The sequence below is a fragment of the Delphinus delphis genome, chromosome 19 (assembly GCF_949987515.2).
Source record: "Delphinus delphis chromosome 19, mDelDel1.2, whole genome shotgun sequence".
Taxonomy (NCBI): domain Eukaryota; kingdom Metazoa; phylum Chordata; class Mammalia; order Artiodactyla; family Delphinidae; genus Delphinus; species Delphinus delphis.
Genome location: NC_082701.1, coordinates 57,419,148 through 57,446,235, shown reverse-complemented (window position 1 = coordinate 57,446,235; position 27,088 = coordinate 57,419,148). Strand labels below are relative to the sequence as shown.

The 27,088-nt window shown below is 46.9% G+C and overlaps 1 protein-coding gene across 1 annotated transcript in view; it reads left to right on the top strand.

Annotated features, from left to right (window-relative positions):
* SPECC1 (sperm antigen with calponin homology and coiled-coil domains 1) overlaps positions 1 to 27,088 on the top strand; it is a 243,523-nt gene that overhangs the window by 175,765 nt on the left and 40,670 nt on the right. The window contains 5 exon segments of the mRNA XM_059998552.1: positions 4,923 to 5,068; positions 6,176 to 6,276; positions 9,028 to 9,109; positions 12,058 to 12,214; positions 15,119 to 15,221. Coding sequence (XP_059854535.1) covers positions 4,923 to 5,068; positions 6,176 to 6,276; positions 9,028 to 9,109; positions 12,058 to 12,214; positions 15,119 to 15,221 — 589 coding nt within the window.

Sequence of the window (27,088 nt, the reverse complement as noted above, 5' to 3'; positions counted from 1 at the left end):
TTCTTGAATTTTATTGTATTCTGAAGGCAGATGCTTCTAAGTGTCTAAATCTGTTTCCTGTTCCGTATTTACAAATGTCTGTTCTCCTTTGAGTGCGGTGATCCTTTTCAGTTTATGCTGTGAGATCTATTCATAGATCAGGGCCTGTTTTTTCCCATCACTTATTCTTGCTTCAGTGGATAAAAGTGTATCAGGGCCTGTCACTCGCCCAGGATCAGTGTCTGGATTCTGCTTCGATCTGTGCTCACTCTGCCTGACTGCTCTAGAAATCTTCTCGTATCTTAAACTTGAAGGAAGCCTCTTTAACGTAAGTTTCTGTGGCACGTCGCAGACACAGACAGGGCGAGGAGGAGCGCAGAGGAAGAGGTGCCCGTGGGGGAACTTCACCCGTGTCCGGTTTCTTCTCTGTTTGGTGGAGGCAGCATGGAGGAGCCGGTTTTTGGGGGTCTGTTTTGCTTGGCCGTTGTCCATTTCAGGCGTGTCCTGTGGCCTTTCCCAATCTGCCCCTTTTTACTACTGTCCTTTGTGCCGGGAATCAACTACCCTGGCCTCCTTGGACGGGCGTGTCTTTCTTTGTGTCACTGATCCTTTGCAGGAGGGGTGCTCTGCCTGTCCCCCAGGTGTTGCTTCCAGCCCTGGCCGCCCTCCAGGACCCGGGGCCTCAGTGGGGTTTCCCACATCTTCAATCTCTTTGCAAGGGAATCGGGGTAAACCGGTAGTAATTTTCTTGTCACTTTCCCCCACTTATTCTCTGCGTCGCAGAAATTCTTCAAAGTCTGAGGCACGGACGTGCTATCTTTCTGTAGTTTCTGGTGCCGATGCAGGATTTTTACGATGTATTCCTGTGTTTCTTGCTGTTGGGATTTGGAGGGTAAGAGGCTGTGTTCAAAATGCTGTCTTACGCTGTTTGTTTTTATTGTCATAGACATACTTACACAGAGATTCCGAGGACCCTGACACCTGAGACAGAATGCTTAACTGATTTCTGTCTCGCTGTGGACCTGCAGACTTCTTTTAGGTTTGTGTTGTACATAATAAGAAGAAACACTTTGGGAAGGTTTCCTTCCACGTCAGGATACAGAACGAGCAAAGGCACGGAGGACAGAAGAGGAAGAGAGCATCAGGCGGCCGGGCTTTGGTCCGGAAGCCAGTGGGTGGAGGGGAGTCACGGGCCGTCGGTCTGTGCGGCCCCAGGAAGGGCCTGGGTGGCTCCATTCAGTTGTTCAGGAAAGAGCTGTCCTGAGCGCGAGATTGACGTGCCCCGTCTTCTTTACAAAAACTAGTCTCCCGGTGGTGGAGGCAGCAGTGGTGTAATGCGACGTTTCCCAAACATAGTTAACCCTTGAATACCTTAAAGCTAATTGCAAGCAATAACTCGCACGTCCTTGGATCAAAACCAGCAGCAATGCCGAGCTGTGCCCTGTGTGATGACCTAAGAGCCGTAGAAAACCGACACTATTTGAAGATTCTGTTCTGTAACCAGACAAGGGAAGCCGTGCGTTAGAGGCATTAGACAACATTTAATAAGTAAGGGGTAAGTACAGACATAGGCGCGTGTACATGTTTACATACCAGTGAGAGGTACAGAAGGTAGGCAGCAGTCAGCGAGCAGGGGACGTGGTCCACGGGCAGGACACGCCCCCATCTCCTGTGTTGGTGCCTCGGGTGACCTCACATACAACTGACTGTCTGTCGTTCTCAGAGATGGGTTGCCACCTGCTAAGATCAGATTACCCCATAAAAATACGAGCAAGGAAAGAAATATTGGTAGCATTTTTCTTAAATATACATTAAACAAATTTGGAGAAGAAGTCCCATCAGCATTATTACCTTTTTTTTTTAAGAGCCCTTTGTGCCTCTCCCAGGACACCCACGTGTCATAGAAAAACCTGAGTAAGGCGTATCAAACAGCTGGGTTTTCACCCCAGATTCACCACATACCAGCCTTATGACCTTCATCAAGTGTTTCATCTAAAATGAAGGATTGTAACTTATGGAGTTTTTGCGGAAAAGTATATTAGATAATGTTTTTAAGACCCATGGTACTGGCCGTGGAGTTACATATCAGACACAGATTTTTTTGTGGAAGTTATTCATTGTCACCAGAGTTGTACATGCTGGGAGCCGACGGGAAACATGCCTCGTTTCTGTGGTTGGTTAAACGTGGTCGCTAAACGACGCAGCTGTCTGACCTGCACCTGAGAAGCAGACTGCGCAAAGCGCAAGAAGAGCAGCTGCTTTTGTGTGCAGTTGTATTACAGCACCGTGCAAGCTGCCGTTCTGGGCGATTCAAGGGATTTCCAAGGCTCCGTTGGCTACACGTGTGATTTTTACTTTACAGATAAACCCAAGAGCCTCTCGTGTGTCTTAGGAGGCCGTGGCTGACCGTGAACAGTGTTTAACCCGCAGTGGGCCCTTGGAGTGTTTCCTTTACTTAGTGAATTGGTTAGTGTACACCTGGTTGTATGCTTGAGTATTTCTTAGTATTCTTTATAGAATACAGGGTCTTTATTCTTCCGCAGAACAGAGGGAATGTCGTACTCGGTGTATCGCTGGGGTTGTTGCTGGTCGATCCCAACAGTCTGAAGCCAGGAGGTGTCCCTGCTCACGGTTACAGCACTGATGGGACCAACAGTGTCCTATGCGTCTTCTCCCTACACACACACACACACACCCCTATGTGTCTTCTCCCTAGACACACACACACACACACACACACACACCCCTATGCATCTTCTCCCTACACACACACACACACACACACACACACACACACACCCCTATGCTTCTCCCTAGACACACACACACACACACACACACCTATGCTTCTTCTCCCTAGACACACACACACACATCGCTGTTATGTAACGTGGTAGGTCTTTAGTCCAGTAGCTTCGTTAACCTACTTAAACAACTGGCTGGGTTTTCTCACACTCATTCTTGCTGTCCTAGCCCAGCAGACTAGCGTGGCTAGTGTGGAATGCTGCCCTTGACACCTGAAAGCAGGGGGGCTGGGATTGCTTCTTGCATCCTTGCTACTTCCTTATGGTGTCGAAATGAGTCGTCTGTATCATTTGATGTTGTGAGTCACAGAGAAACTTAGGTAATCAAAGGGAGCACCTCGGCGGAATGTAATTTTATTCTTATTAAATTATCAGGGAGTGCAATAGAAGTGGACTTTTAACAACAGTCTTCCTTTGAGGGGTGCTCTAAATCCTCCAGGCCAGGTGGCAGGGCGGGTACATGGATGGGCAAGAAGGTGCCCTCTGTATCACCTTCCTGAGAATGGCTGGGACAGAAAGGAGAGGTTTTTCCCCGGCTCGCACCTAACCTGATTTCGCTCTCTCTCTTCCTACTTACCATCTGATTTTATACTGTGTGACACAACAGGGAAAATAAAGAGAACCAACGCCATTCGATTAAAAAAAAAAACAAACCCTTACCAATTTCTGAAATACCTGATATTTCGTTCCAGAAAAAGTCATCAATTTACTGATTTTCTTTTTCACTCGAAAGAAGGGACTGTGGAGACAAGAGTGTAGGGCAGTGTGACTTAAGCGTTTTAAGTTCTGTTTCACTTAAATTTATTCTACTCACGTTGATTACAGAACAACAGGAGAAAGCTTTGAGGATTAAGGACAAGTAAATTCAACCGCAGAAGCTTATGAGTAGCTAGGTTCCTTTCAAAAAGATCAATAAATGAATATTTTAAACTTCCACTGACCTTGCCGGAAGTATTCTGTTTGAGCCGTATTCTCATAAATTAGTCATCTTTTTGCAAAACAGCTGTGGCAATTTGACACAATGGAAAGAGCAGTGCTTTAGGAATGGGAAGTTGGGAGGTGTTGTCTTGGCACATTCACAGGGAGATTAAATGACAGGCCAACGTCCCCTGGATGAGGAAGCCATGCATGGGAGGATTGACGCAGATGGTCTGTCTTTAAAAGGCGCTTCTATGAGTCTGTGCTGCAGTCTGGAAACCACAGAGAGAACTCCCCAGGAAAGTGTGGGAGAGCGGAGAAGCCTCAGCTCATGCAGAGCTGCAGTGTTGCTCTAGAGCACAGTTACCATCCTCTTGGGGGGGCAAACACATATGAGTCAGGATTCTCTTGTACCTAAGAGATGGCAGCCTCGGGGGTTTAAGCAGGAAGGTACTAAAGGGCTTGCAGGACTGTTGGGGGATGGGGGGATTGCTGGAGAAACAGACTCCAGGCTCAGCTTCCAGGAACGACGCTCGAAGTCACAGCACACAGAACTGGGCTGCCAGGCCAGCTGCTGCCTCTGCCGTGAAGGGGAGCCTTAAACGAGGAAGCTGCCTGCCTGGGCGGAAAGCTGCCACCAGTTTCCAGCAGCAGGAGAACCTTGCCTCTGCTTCCGTCTGTCTCAGCGTAGTGAAGGCCCTGTGCCCGGCCTCTCCTTCCTGACTCAGGTCCTGGTGCACGTCTTGTCCAGTCTTTCTGGCAGAAGCCTAAATCCCCCATCTGAAATCCTAGCTGCAGGGGGTCCCGAAATGTCGTCTTTCGAACCTCTGTGTGCCAGGTGGGGATTAGATTCCCATCGACACCCCAACCCGTTGCATCCACTACGGACAGTAAGCTAACTGTTTTATGATAAATAACATTTGTCTGGGTTTTTTTTGCAGTTTACAGTTACATCCTTTTTATTTAGAGCTCATGTCAAGTCACTCTGCATAGAAAAATGCTATCTCTGGCCATTCCGGAGAAAACATCTCTGATACAAATTAAGAGCGGTACCCACGTTATTTCCTAAAATGCAAAGCTGGTACGGAAAACAGGATTTTCAGTTTGCGATCCCCCTCCCAGATTTGCTTCTCTTCTCGACGTTGGTGGTTTCCCTGTGTGTCCTGTGTCCCGTGGGGACATCCTCCACCTTTTCAATCTGATGTGCTCTTTGCCGTGCAGACCTGTGAAGGAAGACGCGGAGCCCTCCCAGGTGGATGCTCCTGGCCGGTGGCACGGCGGCTCCGCGAACAGAACTCCTCCGACATCTTCGGAGTCTGCAACCACCGTTAAATCCCTCATCAAGTCATTTGACTTGGGGCGTCCAGGTATTTCGTCATTTTGTTTCATAAGCAAAACTCAAATTCAGACCGTGGCCCCATGGATCAAGCCCGTCCTCCACCACCCTGGTCCCACGTTGGCGTGACCACGGGGCCCTTCCCAGACCATCCACGTGTAGACGTGGTGCGTGATGCCCTCTGGGGCTCCAATGAGACAACAGAGAGAGTCAGCTCTCCTCTCCTCCTCTCCGCAACTCCAGTTGCTGCCTCTCCACCTTCCTCTTCTGCCTCTGTGTCTGTTAAATCCAGGTCACTGCTGAGCGCCTTCTTATCATCTCGTGAGGATTAGCAGGGCCAGCCAGAGGCTTCGTCCCTTGGGAAATGAGGCGCTGATCTGTGTGTTCGGCCGCCTTGCTGACACCCTGGGCTCCTTTATCCTAGAACGTGCTGTTACATGCTTCTCCCCCTGGTCTCGTGTGTGGCCGCTGGTGCTGACGTGTCGTTCCTGATCGTGGGACATTCCCAGCTTTTTCTGGCAATGTCTGCCTGACTCACAAGTCACCTTTAGTCACTGTGACCACCACATGAGAAAAATGCATCTCTATACTGTACACCTGTAAATACAGTAAAGAGAAGAAACCAGATGTGCCTGTATCCAAAATGCAATCTATTTTTTCCCTTGATTGCAACAGATACGCCTGTTGTGTTGGAAGGCCAGGGTAACAGCTAATCCTAGGATGCTGTCTCTGCTAAAATAGTTCGGGGCTAAATTAGATTAAGATTAGACTACAAAGACTGGAAGCTGTGAAGGCTCAGTGACTCCATTTGGTCTGTGAAGGTGGGAAAGGAATGAACGATAATGGTTTATGCAAGAGTGTTCTGTTCTGCCTGCTGTAGGTGACTCATCACCTGTATGTTTTCTTGTTCCGCGTGTGTCCTACATCTAAGACCAGCCCCCATTTAGTTAACTCCCCCCAACTCATTCCCCAATTCAATACTGGTCCAGGGCAGAAGAGGGTGAAAGAGTACACGTAATACCTAATTAGCATCACGGGATACTTTTTTAGTCACCAAAAAGAGTAGCAAGTCAGGAACTATTATTTGCTGTTTTGAACCGGAGCAGCGTAGAAATGTCCCCATCTCTTTTCTTGGCAGGTGGAGCTGGGCAGGACATTTCTGTCCATAAGGCCTCCAGGAGCCCCCTGAGCGGAATCCCCGTGAGGACCACTCCAGCTGCCGCTGTGTCTCCAATGCAGGTATCAGAGCCAACGGCGTGGGGTGGGGGGTAGGGCTGGTGTCACATGGTACCCAGGCAACAAAAGGGAACCGAAAACCAGTGGGTTTATTTTTTTGAGGCACATGGAACATTTTTTTAGTACGCCTAAAATAATAATAATGAAACTTGCATTAAAAATTGCCTTTTGATTCCTGAGGAAGGTCTGAGATGCTGCAAACGACATACGGTTTTTTTGTTTGTTTGTTTGTTTTGTTTTGTTTTGTTTTGCGATACACGGGCCTCTCACTGTTGTGGCCCCTCCCATTGCGGAGCACCGGCTCTGGACGCGCAGGCTCAGCGGCCATGGCTCACGGGCCCAGCCACTCCGCAGCATGTGGGATCTTCCCGGACCGGGGCACGAACCCGTGTCCCCTGCATCGGCAGGCGGACTCTCAACCACTGCGCCACCAGGGAAGCCCCTGTCATACAGTTTTGTTAATGCCTCTTTCTTGGTTTCCCATAAGATGACACTGTCAAAGATTTCAGTTAAATGAAGATTGTAATTTTTATTAGAAGTGGACATTGAACTGGGTATATTACTCAAACAATCGATTTTTTAAAATGCCCCCAGAGAGAGAGAATGTTTACAATTTATAAATTCTTAGAGTTCACTGCATGTAACTGCATGTGAAACCTGAAGGTTTTAGACCACAGCCTCTTGGCATTTCTGTGACCAGGGCCTTTGTTGTTATCAGTAGTGCTCAGCATTTTGCCTCTGCTGAGCTAAGGTTGATCTTGTCGTCAGCAGCTTCCATTTCTGATGTCATTAGTAGTTATGGACATTGTTTGGGGTCTTTTAAGCTTTAAAAAAAATACTTTTTTCACTTTTTTGCCCTTGAAGGTAACTTCCACCACCTTCTGTGTAAAACCAAATAAGACAATTATTTATTTTATGATAATCACTTTTTATTTAATAAAAGTGAAAGAGGTCATGCTTCATTTTTACTTATCTTTACTGAGCTATAAACACAAGTTTGCTAGTAAATGTTTTACAACTGGCTCCTTGGGGGAAAGAGCCCGGATTTGTAGTGTTTGCCAATTTCTTGGTAAATATTCCCGTTGTGGCCAATTTCAAGCTTTTTCTACGACCTCAGTGCATATGGGGTTGAGAAGAGATGTACATTAGATAGTATTTGTACAAGACAGACACGGCAGGTATGAAAACCCCATTAGCAAAATGTAGACAAATAATTAGGAAGCAATGAGTTTTGAGTATTAATTACTTTTGCTTTTAACATAGTCTCATTTTAATAACAGCCGTGGTTAGTAGCTTAGCCTGCACGGTTCCTGAAGACTTATCCGTCGGCGCTATGAGCAGGTACACACCAGCTGCAGCACACCACTGGCTATAATTCACATACCGTGAAGTACAGACCTCTTCAATACGTAACTTGGATGTTTCCATGTGTAACCAACACCAAGATAAAGCATGTCTGTCACCTCAGAAGGGGCTCTCATGCCACCATCTCGTCAGTGACCCCTTAGAAAGAACCGTTCTCTGACCTCTCACCACAGATTAGTTCTCTGTGACCTCAGACTTTGTCACTGGATGGTTTTGCTCAACGCTGAGTCTGTGAGATTCATTCCTGTTTTTGTGGCAGTTCTTTTCTCGTTGCGGTGTCATGTTCCTTTGTGTCAATATACCATTCTACTGATGGTTTATCCATCCTACTGATGGTTCCATTTAACACAGGGAAGGCTGCAGGGGAAGCTCTGATCTGCACTGAGCTTCAGCAAACGTTCCCAGAACACCCCAGAGTTGGCCCATTAAAGGAACATCTGTTTCTGCCAGAATCAGGAAGTCTTCCTCTAAGTGCAGCCTGGGACCACTTCTGTGAACATCTAGGTTCAGCCTTCGGGCCACGGCACAGGTGCAGCCCCTGTCAGCAGATCCTGCCCTCTAGGTTCATCCAGGTCGTAGCTAGTGACAGGATTCCTTTCTTTTTTAAGGCTAAATAGCATTCCATTGCATGCAGAGACTTCCTTTATCCATTTATCTGTTAATACATTTTTAGGTGGTTGTGAATCATGCTACAGTGAACTTGGGTGTGCAGGTACCTCTTCAAGATCCCATTTTCAATTCCTTTGTGTATCTACCCAGAAGTGGGATTGCTGGATCACGTGGTAGTTCTATTTTTACGTTTCTGAGGAACCTCCCTACTGTTTTCCATACCAGCGGCACCGTTTCACATTCCCACCAGCAGTGCAGGAGGGTTTTCTCCACACCCTCACCAACAGTTGTTTTTTCTGTGGTGGTTGTTTTTTTTATAATGACCATCCTTACAGGTGTGAGGCGTTATCTCATTGTGGTTTTGATTTGCTCTTCCCTGATGACTGGTGATGTGGAACATCTTTTCATGTACCCGTTGGCCATTAAAAAACAGTATTTTTTTACACGCATCCTTGAATATACATAGAATATTCCAGGAAGATGTTCACAAACCTGATTAATAACAATTACCCCAGGGAGAAGAACTGGGTGATGGGAGTGAAAGGGAGACTTTGTTTTCACTCTGTGTCCCTTCTGTTCCTAATAGGATCTATTACCTATTCAAATAAAGAAGTCGTTTTAAAAGGTCCCCCTGGGGATTCTAATGAGCTTGAGAACTGTTATATGCGTGTGCGCACACACGCACCCCCACACACACGCATACACACACGCACACACCCCTTGCTCATGCTGTCCCTGATGTGACACGTCCACCTATGTGCGGGTACCTTTTGGTTTCAGAGGCATTCAACCTTCAGTAGTGCTCGGCCGGCCAGCAAAGGAGTGACTCAGCGCTTGGATCTCCCAGACCTTCCCCTCTCAGGTAAATCACCTTAAATAGGAAGTAGTTCTGACTTACATATTGTGAGGTTAACTTTTCTTCTTTTCTTTGCATGAAACTGAGCTTAGAAAAAGAATCATTTATTTGCAGTAAGTGGCATTTATCGCCAACAATTTCAAATTCTGAGTGTATGTGTTATGGACACAAGACCCCAGCTGTGTTCTGCTGGCTGCACTTCTCAGGGTGCATGAGTTTGGGAGAAATGTCAGGCTGTGGAGATCTTTTGTCTGTTCTTTTAACTAAATCTCAAGAGACTATCGCGTCTTTAAAAGAAACTATTTTGAGAAAAAAATCTTATCTGATTCTGAAGGTCTGTTGCTCCCACAGTACCTAAAATATGCCTCTTCTGAGCCGTCTTTGTCTCTGAGCGTAGACCTCTTCCTGTTGTTATGCCCTGTTTTAAAAACTTCGGATCCCAACGGCGAAGCGCTGCTTGTGACCGCGGGGCCGCACGCGCCTCATTTTCGCTCCTGCTGCACATGCCGTGCTGATGGCCGATGTGAGGGAGCTATTGAGGGGGAACCGGGGCGGGATGGCGTGTGGGCTTGCACCTTGGCCCCCCTGCTGCCTACGGTCCGGCTCTGTTCCCGCTGTTCCAGCCCTCGGCGCTGGGGTTCCCCCATCTCCGAAACAGAAATCGTGCCGTCCGCCTCGCGGGACGGCCTGGAGGGTTGAGTGAACCCAGCCGGGCTGGGGACAGAGCCGCGGAGGGGCTGCTGTCACCTACGCACTGTCGCCTGTGGAGTCAGCTCACACCCCAGAGCCGGGAGGCGTCAGCGGAAGGTTCCGGCTGTGTAGAACATTCACCCTGGAAATTGATGGCTGGCTGCGAGGTCACTGCTATGAGGAAACAAAAACAATGAAAAGAACACTAACTGACTTATTCCTGGTGCCTGTTAGAAGGAGAGAAAGCCAGAAATCTAGACGGCATGGAGAGAAATCCTTTGTGTCTTTTAAGTGTCAGTTTCTGTGACATGGTGAATAAAAAAGACATCCCCACTATCCTTTTTTTAGGTCATGGTCAAACACAGGTTTATCCTTAAAATAGTTGTTTCTGTGAGATAAGTTTTACCCTTTGACTGTAAACTGTTTCACCTCACCACCTTATTTTTTTCGCTTCTGAATTTTTTCTTTTTCATGGAATTAATAGGATTTTAGCCTTAGATAAACCCCGACATTGAGAATTTAAAGATTACCTTGGTCCGTTCCCTGCATTTTACAGGTAAGAGACGCAAGCCCTGAAGAGCTTAAGCAATTTACAAAGGCCACACTGATTTTGAGTAGCTCTGGGACCAGGATAGGATTTTTCCTGATTCTTTCTACCCGGTTCCCTTCTGGTGACGAGGCTGGCGATCGCTCTGATAGCAGCTTCATAAAGAAGTGGTCACGGTTTGTATAGGACTTCAAGTTGTCATAATGACTTCCAGGAAGAGGAAATGGTGACCAGAGACCACGGGTTGTCCAGGGTCAGAGGAATAAGGGAACCAGAGGGGGTGCCCGCGCTGAGTTCTCCACATTTGTTTGCCACATAGTGTGAAATAGGAATGACTTGGTTATAAGCACAGGGCTGTGTGTGTGATGTTTTTTCAATTGTGGTAAGATATCTGTAACATCAGATTTACCATCTGAACCATTTTTCAGTGCATCAGTTGAACTTTTGGTCTTAGTACTGGTAATCTCTGTTCCTCCAGCTCTAAAATTTCCTTTGTATAGAGAAACCGTTCTTTTCATTGACAAGATAAATACTGACGCTGAGACCACAGCGGCGATTGCCCGGAAGTAAATAGTTCATCCTCAGCAACCCCCCCACCCCGGCAGGCCCCTGTCCACCCAGGTGATTCTGTTTACTTGGCTCAGAAAGGACTGCACGGTGACAATTGCCTGTTTTCTGGCCAGCCTTGCAGCATCACGTCCCCAGAAGCTGCAGGACTGGGGTTAATACACTGTTTTTGTTGTTCCCTTCAGTGATGTAAACTCTGTTTTTCTCTGCTCTTCCCAGCTAATTAGCCTCACTCCCAGCTTGAGCACCCATAATTGATGCTATCAGCTATACAAGTATTGTTTTCTCCACGACTGTGGCGTCAGAGGAGGGACGCTGGGCTCGGCCTGGTCACCAGCTGTGTGTGGCATCAAGCAAGTGACCAGTTTCCTGCTCCCAGATCCTCTGCACATACAAACTAGACAGTCTTGGGAATTTTCTCCCATTCTGTACCTTTGTGATCCTTTAGGGAATATCCTCTGGAGGGTTAGGCCGTTTCATTAGCTCTTTTGCCACAGACTAATAGGACAGCAGAGAGGAGCCTCAGAAGAAATACTGTGACTGAGTTTTGGCAAGCCAGGCCCTGTGGTTGGCATGGCTTCCTGTCCTGGGAAATGGGTGTCACTCCTGTTCCCAGCTTTTTGACCCGATAATCCCACTAGAGGTCTTCCTGCTGGCGCCCTCCCTCAGATGCGCGTTCGTTAGAACATGGTGCTTCACCGGGGGTCGGGCTGGCTGCATGGGCCTGGCCACCTGCGCACCTGCCAGAGGCTCTTAGAAGCAGGATGTCTGCTCAGTGCCCTGCTGGTACCATCTTGAAATTCAGAGTAGTTTTTGAACGAGGGGCTAACTTGGCATCAGTCCCTATGAATTACAGAGCCAGTCCTGCCTGGAGAATCCTTTCTAGAAAACACCACGTCCCTGTTTGCATTTTCATCACTCAGTCCAAAAAGTGTATCTGTATCTCCCTCTGTATCTGTTGTGTAGTTTTTTAAATAATTTTACTGGAGTGTAGTTGATTTAAAACGTCGTGTTGGTTTCAGGTGCACAGCACAGTGAGTCAGTGTCTCTTGTGCATTTGTACGTGACACTGATGTGAGGATTGTACTGGAGAGTGTGGTGACCCCTCGGGTCTCTCCTCCTCACACGGGCGATTCTGTTGTCCCCACAGATCTTCTGAAGGGAAGGGCCGAGGACCTGAGACCAGACCCTTATCTCCGGAAGAGCCCCTCGCTCGAGTCCCTGAGCAGACCTCCTTCTCTGGGCTTCGGGGGCTCCAGGCTGCTGGGCGCTCCCACCGGGGGCTGGAAGCCACAAAGCAAACTCAGGTATCCATCAGAGCCTGTTATGTCTCCTGCCTTTGCAGTGTCACACCAGCAATTCTGACTGCTGACGAGGTTCCGGCCGAACTGCCTTCCTTTTGTCCTTTCACACTCCTAAATACCACTTCTCCATCTGTGTCAACCCTTCCCTGAGGTTGCAGCTCACCACCCGGTATCCGGGGCACCCCCTTTTCTGCCTTTGGTGTCTGACACCCATTTGGTGTTTAATTTACCGTTGCATAGTGTGTGTGCCATGGTCCCCGTTTGGGCTATAATTTAGTGGACAGTAAATACTCCATCTTAACACTTTAATCTCTTTCTCAGCCCCTTGTATTGTGCTACACTGAGCCTTTCAGTAAATATTTACGAATAGGCAGGTAGATGAATACACAAAATGGGCTACTTTAGAAGTAATGGCTTTTTAACATATGTTAGAACTACCATTATGAGTATTATGAAAGGATTTTATATAAGTCTGAATACCTCAGGCCAGCTATTGTCATATCTTTGGGTGTGGCCTATATTTGGACCCAAATAGATGAGGTCATATCTTTCAGAGGTTTAATTTAAAGCCCCAGATATTACATTTCTGTCATGTTTATGTGCAAGAGATTTAAGTAATCAAAACAGGCTTTAAGTACCAGAATTAGTGCTATTCTGAAATTTCTCTTTTCTTTATGCCAGAAATGTATATAAACAGGCTATGTGTATATTAATATGCTATTTATATTATACATTCATCATGAAAGGTTACATTAGTGAAGTTAATTTGTTGTTTCATTTTTATATTCATGTTACTGAGACAAAACAATAATAGAATAGAAATTATTTACTTTGGAAATTCTTGTATTATTATTATTGCAATCATATCTAGTTAACTGTATAATTTTAAAGAAAACTGGTAAATGTTTTATTTGTTTATGCAGAAACTCTTTTCCAAGCCTTCCCTCAGTCTTCTCTGATTTGTCAGGCCTAAAAACTTGGCTGACAAATTCGATGAGTTAAGTGATGAATTAAGACCAGGCATAGTAAAAACAGGCAAAATCCCCATAACTTCATCGTTAACGGTGATTCTGACCACAGAAACTCATGGACTCCAATTTACAAATATGCTGGGTACACGGGAGAGAAATCACCTGAGGTCCAGAAGTGTCCCGTTACTCTTTTAAAAGTCATTGTAATTAAATAGTGGATGGATACAAAAGAAGAAGAATAAAATATGTCTAAGGCATGAAGAATTAACAGTACAATGGAGATGCACCTGGGTACTTACCTTCTAGTTTAAGGAAAAGAAAATCATTACTTTTGAAATTTCCTATCAGCCGCTTCATTGGTATCACCTCCCTGCCCCCCCATTCTGAACTTGCCTTGCTTTTCATTATACTATCACCGTGTATGTTTGTACCTCTAGCAGTATAAACTATATTATTTAAATTATATGTTTAACATTTTGTATACATGGAAACATCTTGTGTTTATTTCCGTTTTTTTAAATTCAAAATTGTTCCTGTGATGCACTCACGTTATTGCATACATCTGTAACTCCTTAGTTTTTACTGGTATATAGCATCCCCTTGTATGAATATACCACAGTTTATCCATTTCCTGATGAGGTACATTTGCTTGTTTCCAATTTTTTGCTCTTATAAAAAGTGCTGCTATGAACATTCTTGTATATATGCCCTGATGCTATGTACATCGGGGAGGAAATCCTATTACTCTTTTCTAAAAAATTGAGGTATAGTTGATTTACAATATTATATATGTTTCAGGTGTACAGCAGAGTGATTCACACTTTTTAAAGGTTACACTCCATTTATGGTTGTTATAAAATATTGGCCATATTCCCTGTGCTGTACGATATATGCTCGTAGATTATTTATTTTACACGCAGTAGTTTGTACCTCTTAATCCCCCCACCCTCATATCGGCCCCCCTCCACTGGTAAACACTAGTTTGTTCTCTATATTTGTGAGTCTGTTTTGTTCTATTCACTAGTTTGTTTTATTTTTAGGTCCCACATATAAATCCTATCATAGAGTATTTGTCTGTTGCTCGTAAATTGTTGCTACAGGTGCCGCTCCAGACGTGCACCACCTCCTGTTCTCCCTCTACTGCTAGCGGTGTAGGGAAATAGAATACTGTTCCACCTGCTGTAGGAATGTAGTTCTCATTTCATGATATTCATCATGGAAGACACTGTGTGATCTTTAGTCCCTCTTTAGTATTTGGATAATTTTAGGTCACATACGAAGTATAGGTGTCTATAGAAAACTGAGGCTGGGGCACCTAAACTCTTGCTCTTGGAATGATATGGTATTAATTAGTGAAATCACTTCCTTTGGCTAAACAGGTGCTCAGAATTGAGTTCCTGCACCATAAACTGAGGAGTATGAGTGTCACCTTCAGAGTATCAGGTCCCCCCTGCCATTTTGAGTCAGTTTTACCGATTTTGTTTTTCATCTCCATTCCCATCACTTCCCCGTAAGTAGCCAATCTGGTGTTTTTAAAATGCCCTTCCAATCTACCTTTTATTTGTTACATGGAAATAGGTGTAGCCTTGAAGCATGCAGAGTGTTTTTCTATAGGTGTCTTTAATTAAAATGATACTGTACATAAGTATTGATACATAAATAAAAGGCTAGAAGGATGGAGCAGCAGATAGATTAGAAAGAAAAAAAAAAACCCTCCTCAGACTTCGGAAAGCCAAGAAACACAATTTACTTTCTCTTTCATACCATGAGACTTGATAAAATGTATTGTTGATGGGACCAATTGGGTGGTTTCTTTAGAGTCTCACTGGATAGACCTCGACTTCTGCTTTTCTAATCTAGTTAGTTGTTTCCTACGTATTTGTGGGTTTTAAAAGTTAGCATCTTCTCTGTACTGTGTGCTCTCCTCTCTAACTAGCGTGGAAAGAAGAGACCCCCTGGCTGCCTTGGCCCGGGAATACGGTGGCTCCAAGCGCAACGCTCTCCTGAGGTGGTGCCAGAAGAAGACGGAGGGCTACGCGGTAAGGGGCGGCGGTGGCCAGCGCCCAGCGGCTCGGGGGGGCGGGCGGGGTCCTGTGTCCTGCGTGTGTACTGGCCGGGCTGGGCCACTGTGCCTGTCACTGTCGGCTTCTGTTCTCACAGGCGGGGTTGCCAGGGAGGGAGATGTCTGTGCGGCCCCAAGGGCCCCGTCGGAGAGGCGGGCGGGACTGAAGGCCCGTCTGTACTCCCAGCAGACGTGACCTCAACGCAGGCCTGTGTCTCTTACGGGAGGGGGCCCTTTCCTTTGCTCAGAGGAGGTATAAACCCCCAAGCAGGGCGCCCGACAGGTTGCTCAGCCCGAGCAGACAGCTTTCGCTAAATCATCTTCCCAAAGAGGGAGCCGTTTCCTAATTCACATAAAGTCCCCACGTGGTGGACCTTCAACTTCTTCTGTTACTTTAGGAGTTGCTTGCATTTAGTTGAAGAGTTTCGGTTTGCTGGGACAGTTTTTGTTTTCCGTGAAGTTTAAACAAGGAAGTAATACCTGATATAAGTTTAAGTTTTTTTATTATGAAATTTCATGTACAAAGACAAAAGCGCGGCAAGCGTCAATCATAGTTTCATGAATTATTGTCAAGTGAAAACCCACAGAGTCGCACCCAGAAACGGCACTGCCGTCCTCCAAACCCTTTGTGTGATTTTCCTGTCATAGCCCTCACGACTCCCACAGGTACCTTTGTCCTCAATTCGGTTCCTGATGGCTTTCTCCAAACGTGTGCATCCCTAAATGCCACGTCCGTTTTGCCCACATTTGAACTTTATATAAATGGAAGTTAAAAACTGTAGTATTTCCACCTGTCTTTTTAAGTTAAGTTACTGAGATTTATCCATGTTGCTGCCTATAACTGTAAGTCTATTCATTTTCTTCAACCCATCAGTAACCTATTGTGTGATCCCACCATTATTCATTTATCCCTTCTGCTGTTGATGGGCAGGTGAGTTACTTCCATTCTGGGGCTGTCACAAATCCTGCTGGTATGTTCTTGTACTCCTCTTGGAACACACACGTGCTCATTCCTTCTAGATCTATACCTAGAAATGGAACGGCTGGGCCACAGGATGTGCGTGTGTTCAAGTGTGGTAGCAGATTCCCGAAGCAGTTGGACGGTTTACCTCCCACCAACGATTTATGAAATTTCTGTTTTCTCTACCTTCTCCCCAGCACTTGCTGTTGTCAGTCTTTTTGCTCCTGGTCATTTGGACGCATGTGACGTGGGGTCTCACTGTGGTTGTGACTTGGCGTTTCCCTGCTGGAGGGTGAGGTTGAGCTCCTTTTCATGTGCTCACTGGACATCTGTCTGGGCTGTCTGTCTTGGGACACCTGCTCAGGCCTTTTGTCCATTTTTAGAAGCAGACTGTCTTTCTTTCCTTATTGCTTCCAGGAGTTCTTTATATATTCTGCATACAAGTCCTTTGTCAAATAGACAGATATCCTCTCCCAGGGTGGTTGCATTTTCACTCTTTTGTTGAACAAAGTTCTTCATTTCAGTTAAGTATAATTTATCAGTCTCTGATGATTAGTGCATTTTGTTTCTGTTTAAGGAAGCTTTGACTATTCCACGGTCATGAAAACATCTTCTTATGTTTTCTTCTGGAAGTTGGATTGTTTTACCTTCCCGTTAAAGAGACGCCCTCTTTCAAACGGCCAACTTCTCCACTCTCCTTATTCAGACCCAGCCTCCCGTGCCTTTACCCCGTTTTTCTAAAAATTCTGAAGCCGCCGGCACCACGACTCTCCTTCCCCAACCTCCGGCTTTTAAGGGTGGCAAGAAAACAAAGCCTTGGCTGAGAGGCAGCCCCGACGGCAAGGCAGCAGCTGGGATGTCTGTGTAGCAGCAGCAAGTCAAGCGTCTCAAAGTCAGACTCTGCCCAAGGAGAGAAGTGTCCCGAATATGTGACATCACCTTCTTTTCATTTTCTGTTAAAAAAGGAAAAGAAAGGGTCAGGGTAATGACCAATAATAGAGGCTCCCAAGGTCAAAGGAGTCAGAGAGGAGAGCTGGTTACAGGAGGTTTCAGGGTGAAGGAAGTAGACCTGGTAACAGAAAAGTGAAAATGGGAAGGAGTAATCAACCAGGCTCGAGGTCCAGCCATGGCCAAGCCCGTGGTCGAAGGCACTGTCATTTCCCCGATTCACAGAAGTGGGCTGAGGGACGTGCTAGAACAGGTACGAAAGACAATTAAAATTTTCAGAAGGAATCAGCCCTTGAACGTGGAACGTCATTATGATTAGGTCACAGGGAGGGATTAGACGAGACATTTCCAGTCGTGTGAGTGAGAATGACGTTTCCTGCTGTAGTGCTTTGTTTTGCTTTGTTTTTTGTGAACATTCTGAACTAGTTTTCAGAGCATCTCACATTGGATGAAACCCAAACTGATTTTGCCTGCAGAGTATCTTCCATTCATTGTTAAGTCTCTGTAAACTTGGAGAGAAATACAAATCATATGTGTCTGATTTATTTACTCTTCACAAAATATTCTCTGTCTAGACCTGTTTGTTTAAGACAGGCCTTTAAAGCTTGTTCTCTCCGACTTGGGAAGCCAAAAGTAAATTGTAGAAAACTCAGACAGTTTAAAAACCATCTTTTTAAAAACCGGTGGCCATGTAATTTTGAGTGAAAATGATTTCTTTTTACCCCACCAAAGTGTAGTGTGATGGGTTAGATCAGAACTCTCCTTATGGGACTTCCTGATGGCGCAGTGGTTAAGAATCTGCCTGCCAATACAGGGGACACGGGTTCAAGCCCTGGTCTGGGAAGATCCCACATGCCGCAGAGCAACTAAGCCCGTGCACCACAACTACCGAGCCTGCGCTTTAGAGCCCGCGTGCCACAACTGCTGAAGCCCGCGTGCCACAACTGCTGAAGTCTGCGTGCCCCAACTACTGAAGCTCATGTGCCTAGAGCCCGTGCTCTGCAACAAGAGAAGCCACCGCAACGAAGAGTAGCCCCTGCTTGCCACAACTAGAGAAAGCCCGCGCGCAACAATGAAGACCCAAAGCAGCCCCAAAAAAAAAAAAAAAAAGGGAACTCTCCTTATATTAATTCAGTGAATTTGTATTGAGGTGCCAGTTGGGAGCCGTGTAATATTTAAGTGCTGGAAATGGAACAGGCGAGGAACTTACATTCTCATGGGGAACGACAGTTAATTAAAATAGAAAAGGAACATATGTACTGTATCCGCCAGTGGAATGTGCTAGGGAGAAAAATAAAGCCAGGAAGGAGGACTGGGAATGTCGGTCCTGTGGATGCCATTTTAACACAGAGGTCGGAGAGGTGATATTTGGATGATGGTTCAGCTCACCTGGAGAAGGCGAGGACTCGTGTTTTCATCAGTGTTTATCTCACACCAAGTACTAGGCTCAGAGGTCACGGCCTTAGTGGCGCATCAGTTGGAGTTGAAGTAATGCGAGGTGGTTGCTTCGTTTGGTGGCAGCGAAGGTTAGAACGGCCAGCCAGACCCCCGGCTGAGCCCCCGGCCCAGCTTTCTGGTGTCTTGGGGTTGCCCCAGGATGGAGGCTGGGCAGGAGAGCCTGAGCAGACCTGCACTGTGGGGTGGGACCCACACTCATTAAAAGGAGAAGACCCTTCCAGACGGTCTGCTCAACTCAGATTTCCTTGGATCCTCTTGGGAAAAAGTCAGACTTCCGGGGAAGGCCCTGCAGCTGCCCTCAGTCTTGGGCTTGGCACTGGTTATGCCTTTAGCTGTATCCCACCCAACCCACAGAACCCCTGCTACTCCCTTTCTTCATCTGCTTTTAGTTCCCTCTTTGGGGTTATGACAGAGAGATTTCCATCTCTAAAGAACCAGGAAGTGTTCTGCAGGGGCGGAAAACCACGATGGTGGTGGGTGGGGGGAGCAGAATTCTAAGCATGATGCCCAGTGACCCTCGCCCTGTGGAGTTTCCCACTGTATATGTGACAAAAGGGAGATTACCTGGGTGGACCTGTAAAAGCCGCGAGTTTTCTCTGAAGCATAAGGACCCGTACCATCGGTGGGTGTGAAGGTGGAGGGGACACGTGGAGAGGAGCTGACAGCCAGCGAGGAGACCAGGACTTTCCAGCATGGAGGCCTTCCAGCGCCGAGGTCCTGCCAACACCCAGGAAACGCCGTGGGGGCACCCAGCAGTTCTGAAGTGGACCGGCTGGTGCTGCAAGTCCTTTGTCCCTTCTGTCCCTGTCCTGGTGCCCTCGGACCTCAGCTGGGCTAAGGGTGCTCGGCTTGCTTGGCCTCCTGCCGCCCTTAGCTGAGGGGCCTTGACCTGTAACCATGACGAATGTGTGGAATTCAGCCCCGATCTCGGCAAGGTCTTGGGGCCTCCCAGGAAGCAGGACAGAGGCGCACACCCCACCCTCTGCAGGTGGCCCCTTGGCTGCGTTCCCAGGGCCCTGCCATGCCCTGGACTGCGGCCACACTGGCAATTCCATCAAGGTCATGTGGCAAATTTAAGAGGGCGAGTTCTGGCAACACCCTGAGTCAACTGGGAAGTGGATTCTGCCCCAGAGCCTCCAGGGTAGGGCCCGGCCCGGCTGACACCTTGACGTCTGAAGCAAAGAACCCAGCGGAGCTTGCCGGCACCTCTGACCCGCTAAACACAAGCTAACAGTAAATGGGTGTCGTTTCAGCTGCTGCAGCAACAGAATGCTGGTAGCGTGGAGTCACTGGGATCTGGACGCAGCAGAGAGAGCCCCAGATTCTGCCTTCGGGTCAGGTTATTTACTTTTCCTACCCGATCAACCAGGGACAGACGCTTCTTCTTCAGGCCACTAGGGTACCATTCATTGAACGGTCAGCTCATGCTTAAAAGGCCCAAACCCCCATGACTTTCCGGGAAGGATTTTTAAAGACAAAGAGAGGGAAAGGGTTGCAGGGTGTGTAATCAGCTCGAGCACATCCTTCTGATTGGCTGGAGGTGAGGTAACAGGGTGGTGTTTCAGGAATCTTAGTCATCAACCTTCTGGTTCCAACCAGTCTGGGGTCTGCATGCTGTGGTCAGCCTGTAGTCACCATCCGCCACGTGGGTGGGGGTCTTAGTTCCTGCGGAACAACTCAGAGATACGCGTCAGGTTGTTCTGTGTATCTCTTGGGAGGAACCTGGACTCTGTTTTCATGCTGAACTATTGTTTCTTGACCACTTGTCCTTTCTTTCCACATTCCTTCCTTACCTAATTAGTAACTGCTTAAATCTGCTCTTTGGAGCTCAGGAAAAGCCTAGGAGACTAAAGCCTTTTTTCTACAAAAAAGAGACAGGGGACACGGGGGCTTTTTGTACACGGGAAGGCCCCACAGGATCCTGCGCTGTTTCAGTCCCCCCCTTTTCTTTGATATACTCCTCCATCCTGAGGGGAACGGGGCAGGACATGGAAGGGAATAAGGTTTTTAGATAGAGAGGTTTATCATAAACTCCGCAGGGGAATTCGATTTTAGGGGGATCCAGTTTCAGAGGGAGTGTGTGGGTACAGGGTTTCTTTTGTAGGTGATGAAAATGTTCTGGAATTACATAGTGGTGGTAGTTGTACAACCATGTGAGAACACTCAGAAGCTACTGAATTGTACATTTTATAAGGGTAAACTTTATGGTATGTGAATTATATCTCAGTAAAGCTATTATTTACTTTTAGGAAAGGCAGTTAGAAGAGCTTCTGTAGAGACATCAAGGAGATGGCGGGTGAGATGTAGGTGGGGGCAGGGTAGGAAACCAGTACTTAAATTATAAATCTTATCAAACTATAACTTTAAAAAACGTATCCATGTATTACTTTGTATATTAAAAAATAATTGAGGGACTTCCCTGGTGGTGCAGTGGTTAAGAATCTGCCTGCCAATGCAGGGGACATGGGTTCGAGCCCTGGTCCGGGAAGATCCCACATGCCACGGAGCAACTAAGCCCGTGCGCCACAACTACTGAGCCCATGCGCCACAACTACTGAAGCCCGTGTGCCTAGAGCCCGTGCTCTGCAGCAAGAGAAGCCACCGCAATGAGAAGCCCACGCACCGCAACGAAGAGTAGCCCCTGTTCGCCGCAACTAGAGAAAGCCCTCACGCAGCAACGAAGACCCAACACAGCCAAAGATAAATAAATAAAATAAATAAAATTTTTTTAAAATATTGAAAAGTAAAATGGAGATACGCAAGGTGTTGGTCCTCTAGTTTTTATTTGGGAGGTGAGATTCACACTTGTTCACTTTAGTATCATGATTCATAATCCAGATACATTCTTTGTATCTATCGTTGTGTTATGACATACAGTTTGGGGGTGAAGTCTGAGGGAAAAGGCCATAAAAGTGTGTTACAGTCAACAATCAAACCAGATCCTTTCTGATAAAAACTTTAAAGTGGAAGAGCAGAACACCTAAGGAATTATAGTACAAAGAATGGGCTTGAAAATCAAACATAAACCTAAAAGGTTGATCCCACATTTTTCAAAAAAATGGGCTTCTCCAAGTGGTATACCTAAAATGTCCTTAACCCCGAATGGCACATACTATAACTCAGAATTTTCTCATTTTGGCCTGGCTCGTCTTATCTTTTCACATTTTATATCATCAAAGCTTTTGCCATTTGAAGTAGCACAGGTCTGATCCTGTTACACTAAGTAACATTTAAGTCTTGACTCAGATCAGTGTTCAGCCAACCACGGCCCGGGGGGCCAAATGTGGCCCACCACGTGTTTTTCATGAATAAAGTTTTATTGGCACACGGTCACATCCGTTCATTTACATGTTGCCTATGGCTGCTTCTGTACTGCAAGAGTGGAGTTGGGTAGTTGCAAAAGAGCCCTTGCCGGGAGAAGTTGGCTGACCCCTCCCTTAGATGAAGATGCATACAAGTATCCCCCATCATTCAAATCGTATTTGGCTTTTGCATTTCAGATAGCAAGAAGCCAGTGTTCAGATGTCAAGAGATGTCAAGAGACTTACTTGAAAGTGTATCTGAATCTGTTCAGTTTCTGATTTTGTATTGCACGAGTTGAGCTAGCAAGGAGATAGCTGTGCTGTCACGAAGGCCCAGACATCTTTGAGCCTGTTTTTAACCTCTCAGCTAGCAGCTACGCATTCTCCTCTGTTAGAGAAAAAAGCAGTCTTTGTGTTGTCCAAAACAAACCTTATTTTGCATCTGGAAAGAACACCCACGTCGTTGTCGCCAGCACTGTGTTTTTCTGTCTCTGCTTCCCAGACCAGCACCAGCAAGCACCTAACCAATAGCGAGCAGCCTGTGCTCCGTCGGGCCACTTGGGGCTCTGTTGGTTGTTTTCTTTTTTGAGACAGGTCTCTTGAGAGCTGCGAGCACGATTCAGAGAATGCGAAATGCTTTGCTTTGTTTATCGTCATTAAAGTGGCTCTTTTCCTGCATTATAAAGATAGATTCCCAGTAGTAAACCAATGTCCTTATTGGCCTGTGCTCTGTGGAGGCCCCTTTTCACCTGCTGTCTCTGCTTCTGCAGCTGTTGATGAAACACGGTGATTTGTGAAGACATTTTTCTTTTACATTAAAAAAAACTTAACTATAGTTGATTTACAATATTGTGTTAGTTTCAGGTGTACAGCTTCAGATTCTTTGCCATTATAGGTTGTTACAGGATATTGAATATAGTTCACGTGCTTGCCATACAGTAAATCATTGTTTATCTATTTTATATACAGTAGTGTGCATCTGTGAATCCCATACTCGTAATTTATCACCCCCCCTTCCCCTTTGGTAACCATAAATTTGTTTTCTTTGTGAGTCTGTTTCTGTTTTGTAAGTAAGTTCATTTGTATCATCTTTTTAGATTCCATGTATAAGTGATATCATATGATACTTGTCTTTCTCTGTCTGACTCCACTTAGTATGATAATCTCTAGGTCCATCTGTGTTGCCGCAAGTGGCATTATTTCCTTCTCTGTATGGCTGAGTAACATTCCATTGTATTTATGTACCATGTCTTCTTTATCCATTCGTCTGTTGATGGACACTTAGGTTGCTTCCATGTCTTGGCTATTGTGAATAGTGTTGCTATGAACATTGGGGTGCATGTTTCTTTTCTAATTAAGAGTTTTTGTCTTTTCTGGATATATGCCTAGGAGTGGGATTGCTGGATCATGTGATAACTCTACTTTTAGTTTTCTGAGGAACCTCCAGACTGTTCTCCATAGTGGCTGCACCAATTTACGTTCCCACCAACAGTGCAAGAGGGTTCCCTTTTCTCCACACCCTCTCCAGCATTTGTTGTTTGCAGATTTTTTGATGATGGTCATTGTGACCGGTGTGAGGTGATACCTCATTGTGGTTTTGGTTTGCATTTCTCTAATGATTATCGATGCTGAGCATCTTTTCATGGGCCTGTTGTCCGTCTGTATGTTGTGGAGACATTTTAAATGGCACCAGGCATTGCCTTACAACGTGAGGCAACAGTAGAGCTTGTCTGGAGGATAAAGATGAAGTTGTGGTAGACGTGCAGTCGACCCGTAACTCCTACTGGTTGTATCTCGCGAGCCGGTGTGCTCAGGAGTCCCCCTTTCCTGCTCGCAGTTGTGTATGCACGCCCAGAGGGATGAAATTTTGAGCAATAAAAAGGTTTTTCTGAACAACAATATCAAATGAAGGTTGTAGATTGTGAGGTTGTATGCGCAGCAGATGGGGAGGGTCTTCCCCCACCTTCACCTACACGATCGCAAAGCAGCCCCGTGACGTCCTCTCCACTGCCGATGGGTCCGGGGAGGCACCCGATCTAAGCCAGGGGGTTCGGAACTACAGCTGAGAGAGACGTGACTCCGATACAGCACCAGAAACTGTGCAGCTGTGTTTTCATCTCTGTGCAGGAAAGAGTGGGCGTGGCGGGCCTGAGGAGGCTGTGCCCACGAGGCTGCCAGCCAGGGCGCCCGGGCCTGGCGTCTGGGGACTTGGATTTTGGGAGGGTTCTCACCGTTCCCAGAGCTGATAAGAGAGGCTCACTGTGCCTGAACAGTGGGTACAAACACTGTGGTTTATGCTGAACCTCTGCTTTCCCTCTGGGAGTTGGGAGTTTGGGTTCATACTAGGTAAAGGGCGTCTACATGATCAGCCCCCAGAAGGAAACGTTGGTGCCGAGTCCCCGGGGAGCTTCCCGTGTTCTCACGGCTTGTCGCCACGTGACTCCGCCTGGAGAGGACTCGTGGAAGCCTGCACGCCTGGACTTGAGTCCACGGGGCTCTTCCCTTTGCTGATCTTGCTTTGAGTCCTTTCTCTGTGATAAGTCTGTGCACAGATTTATCACCGTGAGTGTGACTCTGGGCTGAGTCCTGGGCACCCTCCGAGTGGTCACTGAACCTCAGTTGGAGGTGGTCTCGGAGACCCTGATGTGGCTAACTGACCAGGAAAAGAGTGGAGGACAGAGAATGGTTCAAATGCAGGGGGAGATGGCCAGATAATACGACAGAATGAGACACCTTGAGTGTCCTGGTTCCAGCATCTCAAGGCTCAGCAGCATCCTTTTTGGGTACCGTTGGCTTCTGTGAGACACTAACATCTTTAGGACAGATTTCCCCTTTTCTTAAAACAGTTCCAGTTGGGTTCTGTTGCTTAACAGTTTAGTTCATACAAAAGGATCATAACTGATCTTCTCTTTACTTCTGTGTTTTCTGGGTTTTCTTTACTTTTCTGTTTTGTTTACTTCTGTGTTTTCTGGGTATTTTTCTTTTCTTTCTTTCTTTTTTTTTTTTTTTTTTTGTGGTACGCGGGCCTCTCACTGTTGTGGTCTCTCCTGTTGCGGAGCACAGGCTCCGGACGTGCAGGCTCAGCGGCCATGGCTCATGGGCCCAGCCGCTCCGCGGCATGTGGGATCTTCCCAGACCGGGGCACAAACCCGTGTCCCCCGCATCGGCAGGCGGACTCTCAACCACTGCGCCACCAGGGAAGCCCCTCTTTTTTTTTTTTTTTTAATAAATTTATTTCTTTATTTTTGGCTGCATCGGGTCTTTCTTGGCGGTGCGCAGTCTTCTCATTGTGGTGGCTTCTCTTGTTGCAGAGCACGGGCTCTAGGCGCACGGGCTTCAGTAGTTGTGGCACGCAGGCTCAGTAGTTGTAGCTTGCGGGCTCTGGAGTGCAGGCTCAGGAGTTGTGGCTCATGGGCTTAGTTGCTCTGCGGCATGTGGGATCTTCCTGGACCGGGGCTCGAACCCGTGTCCCCTGCCTTGTCAGGCGGATTCTTAACCACTGTGCCACCAGGGAAGTCCCTGGGTATTTTTCTTTAAATCAAGGTTTCTCAGCTTTCACCCTGCTGATACTTTGGGCCAGATCGTTCTTCCTTGTGGGGGCTGCCCTATGCCTTGTAGGATTACAGCAGCATCCCTGGCCTCTACCCACTAGATGCCATGGCATTCTCCTGGTGGTGACAACCAAAAATGTCTCCAGACATTGGCAGATGTCCCCAGCCAGGAGAGGGAGGGGACAAGATTGCCCCTGGTTGAGAATCGCTGCTTTAAATATACAACTGTGTGTATAAAAGCTTAACTCCACAAACATGAGGTCGTATATTGATCTGTGATGAATGTTTCAGTTGATGTCTTGTGGTCATCTCTCTGTTGGTGCATTTAGAGCTACTTTATTATGTTTCACACCTGCATAGGTTTTCACGGTGTGCATCACCATACTTTATCTGGTCTCCTATTAATGAACTGTTAGGTTGCTTGTTACTTTACGTTTGACTTTCTCAGGGTGCTTTGCTACAGACCACTGAATCCACTCCAGGTGTTTTAAGCAGGAAGGGGTTTGTTTAGTAAGGGTATACTTGGCTCACAGAATTGTTGGGAGTATCAAAGACACATACTCCAGGCTGAAATTCTAGAAACATTGGGTTGGCCAAAAAAGTTCGTTCAGGCATTTCACAACCGCTTGCTAGACACCCGAACGAACTTTTTGGCCAGCCTGATAACTCCCAAATTGTACGTGTCAGAACTGACCTGCCAGGGGAGCTGCATCCGTGATTACTGGAGCTGTGGGCTCCAGAATCAGACCGCCTCTGCTATGGGGTGGACGCCGCAGCCTTGCCTCTTTCCTCGTGTGACTCAGCTCTGAATCCGTCTCATGCAGGTGCCTCTGATTGACAGAACCCAAATCACATGCTGAACCCAGGCTGCATGTGTGCCTTGGAGATGTACTTTTCAACTTCGGAGTTCCTTGAAAGGGGTTAGATGACCGTTGATTAAAGTAATCCATAATATCTGTCCTACCACCACCCCTAGAAATGCTGCCAAGGGAACAGCAGCAAAAGTGGGGAGTTAGGAAATCCAAGACTCCATCCCTCTACAAAAGCAAGAAGTAAGGTGGCAAAACTGTCAGGACCGACCTTTTCAGAACTCTGAAATCTAATCAAAAACTTACAGCAACCGGGGGGGATACGTAATAGGTGAAGGGGGAAAATCACCGGCAGAATTCCAGGCAGAGAGCTTCCCCTGCTAGCGTCCCCCGCACCCCCGGCTCAGTGATAACTGTGAAGATGGAGGCCACTGTTCCTTGGGCAGCTCGCTAGTACCAGAGGGCGCCAAACAGACCTTGCTCTCCGAGGACTGTAGTTGTGCGTTTTGACCTGTTGATGGTTCCTTAAAGATAGGGTGGCTTCCCAGGTACAAGCGTTTGAAGGCAGAGGTATTCTGCCTCCCAGGTCGAGGGGTGGACGGGTGGTTGAAGCAGAGGCAGCCTGAGCAGCCCGACAGGAGAGCCTGGGGAGGGAGGTATGTGGGGACGGGGCTGTGAAAAGTCCCCGTGTATCCCGAGAATCTAGAAGCTCAGGAAGGACCTGAAAAGGCCTGAGCTCTGACCTTTGGCTGACCTTCAGGCTCCGCACAGGGAGGAGGGGAAGGCTGAGCCCTAAGCGGCTGCAGGCGAGTCCC